Source organism: Penicillium arizonense (genome assembly GCF_001773325.1).
Source record: "Penicillium arizonense strain CBS 141311 chromosome Unknown PENARI_contig342, whole genome shotgun sequence".
Lineage (NCBI taxonomy): Eukaryota > Fungi > Ascomycota > Eurotiomycetes > Eurotiales > Aspergillaceae > Penicillium > Penicillium arizonense.
The window spans coordinates 1-1,302 of NW_019173619.1; the positions used below are offsets into that span (position 1 = coordinate 1).

The 1,302-nt window shown below is 46.5% G+C and overlaps 1 protein-coding gene across 1 annotated transcript; it reads right to left on the minus strand.

Moving 5' to 3' along the window:
- Positions 1-995: 995 nt before the first annotated feature.
- PENARI_c342G02686 (uncharacterized protein) lies at positions 996-1,280 on the minus strand. Its single transcript, XM_022638303.1, has one exon. It carries the CDS (start codon positions 1,212-1,214, stop codon positions 1,086-1,088), a length of 129 nt encoding a protein of 42 aa, XP_022481841.1. The 5' UTR covers positions 1,215-1,280; the 3' UTR covers positions 996-1,085.
- Positions 1,281-1,302: the final 22 nt, after the last annotated feature.

Below are 1,302 nucleotides of genomic sequence, written 5' to 3' on the forward strand. Positions count from 1 at the left end.
ATGATGAAGGCGGGGGAGGGGGAATTGACCAACTGGATGGGTGGAATGGAAGCAGAATGATTCCGAGCGAGTGTAGAGGCTGAGACTTGCGATCGATTTCAATTCGCGCGCTGGTATTGTCTGGCGTGATGCAAATTTTTCCCCAGCACAGTAAAGCTGCTGGAAATCACGTCTCCCCACAGGCCCATTTCAGGTCCACGATGTATTTGATAGATGTTAGTGCAGGGGAAGTTCCGGTAGGGGCCAAAGGGAAGAACTTATCAAGTGACTGCTTGACTTTGCAAAGTCAAGTGAATTGATCGTAGAGCAAATTACCGGGGGTAGAGGACCTATTTATAGGCTTCTATGGTTCTGTCACTTGAAACCTGGGTAGGAATCGTTGAAGGAAACCTATCCCAATTGAGGGCTACTGAAACCTTGTCTTCTTTTTACAGCAAATATTTGCGGCAACACTTTTGATGCCTTAGATGTTCAGCGAGAGAGACGAGCAAGAGCCGTGTTGAAGAACAGGGATGCTGAGTCGGTCAAGAAAAGTTGGCTGATTGTTGAATCCTTCACTGCCCTCTTATATTCAATCCGCAACGACAAGCTCATATTTCTTGTTCTGATCACCTCATCTATGAGCCACTCAATGTTAGATCACCAGATAGTGCCTACAATTTCCACTCTAAAAATCATAGATTTCTCTCGCCTCGCTATCAATGAAAGTACCGCCTGCCATGCCGCTCTACCCCTAGCTGTCACCGCCCGTGCAACAACCCTGGCCTACCGATAGCGTAAATCAAGCGGAAGATTTGACCCAAGTCTGCACATTGGAGGGTATTTATAGGTACAAGCGAGCTACTCTTGTAGAAGTAAAAGAACGAAGAGATGGAAATATTGTCGGGCGCGTTGATAACCATATTTAGGGGAGATGTGCGTGAATTACATGATTTGTTGGAACCCAGACGGTGAAAGATGAATCCAACAAAGCAATCACAGCCTATCTGTAGTTCAAGGCCAAGTGCGAAAGTTGCCCTCCTGATCCAAGTGACCTTCAAGGTAGAGCGCAATTCTACAGTTGGAAGCTGCTTCAATAGCCCTTTTCACATCACCAGGACACTTTGCACGAGTGTGCCTGTAGAGACGCTTGACAACCTGTTCGTGTCCATTCCGAGCTGCTTTGCATAACGCCGTGTCCCCGAATTTATCAGTAGCGGTAACATCCAGTCCATTTTCCTCCAGCAAGAGATTTATAATAGCCAAATTACCATCGTAAGCGGCCAAGGAAAGTGCAGTGTCTCCCATATAAGTTTTGAGATT

Bases quoted from the DNA above. Each gene is read 5' to 3' on its own strand.
- PENARI_c342G02686 (XM_022638303.1), bottom strand. From the start codon at position 1,214: ATGGACTGGATGTTACCGCTACTGATAAATTCGGGGACACGGCGTTAT.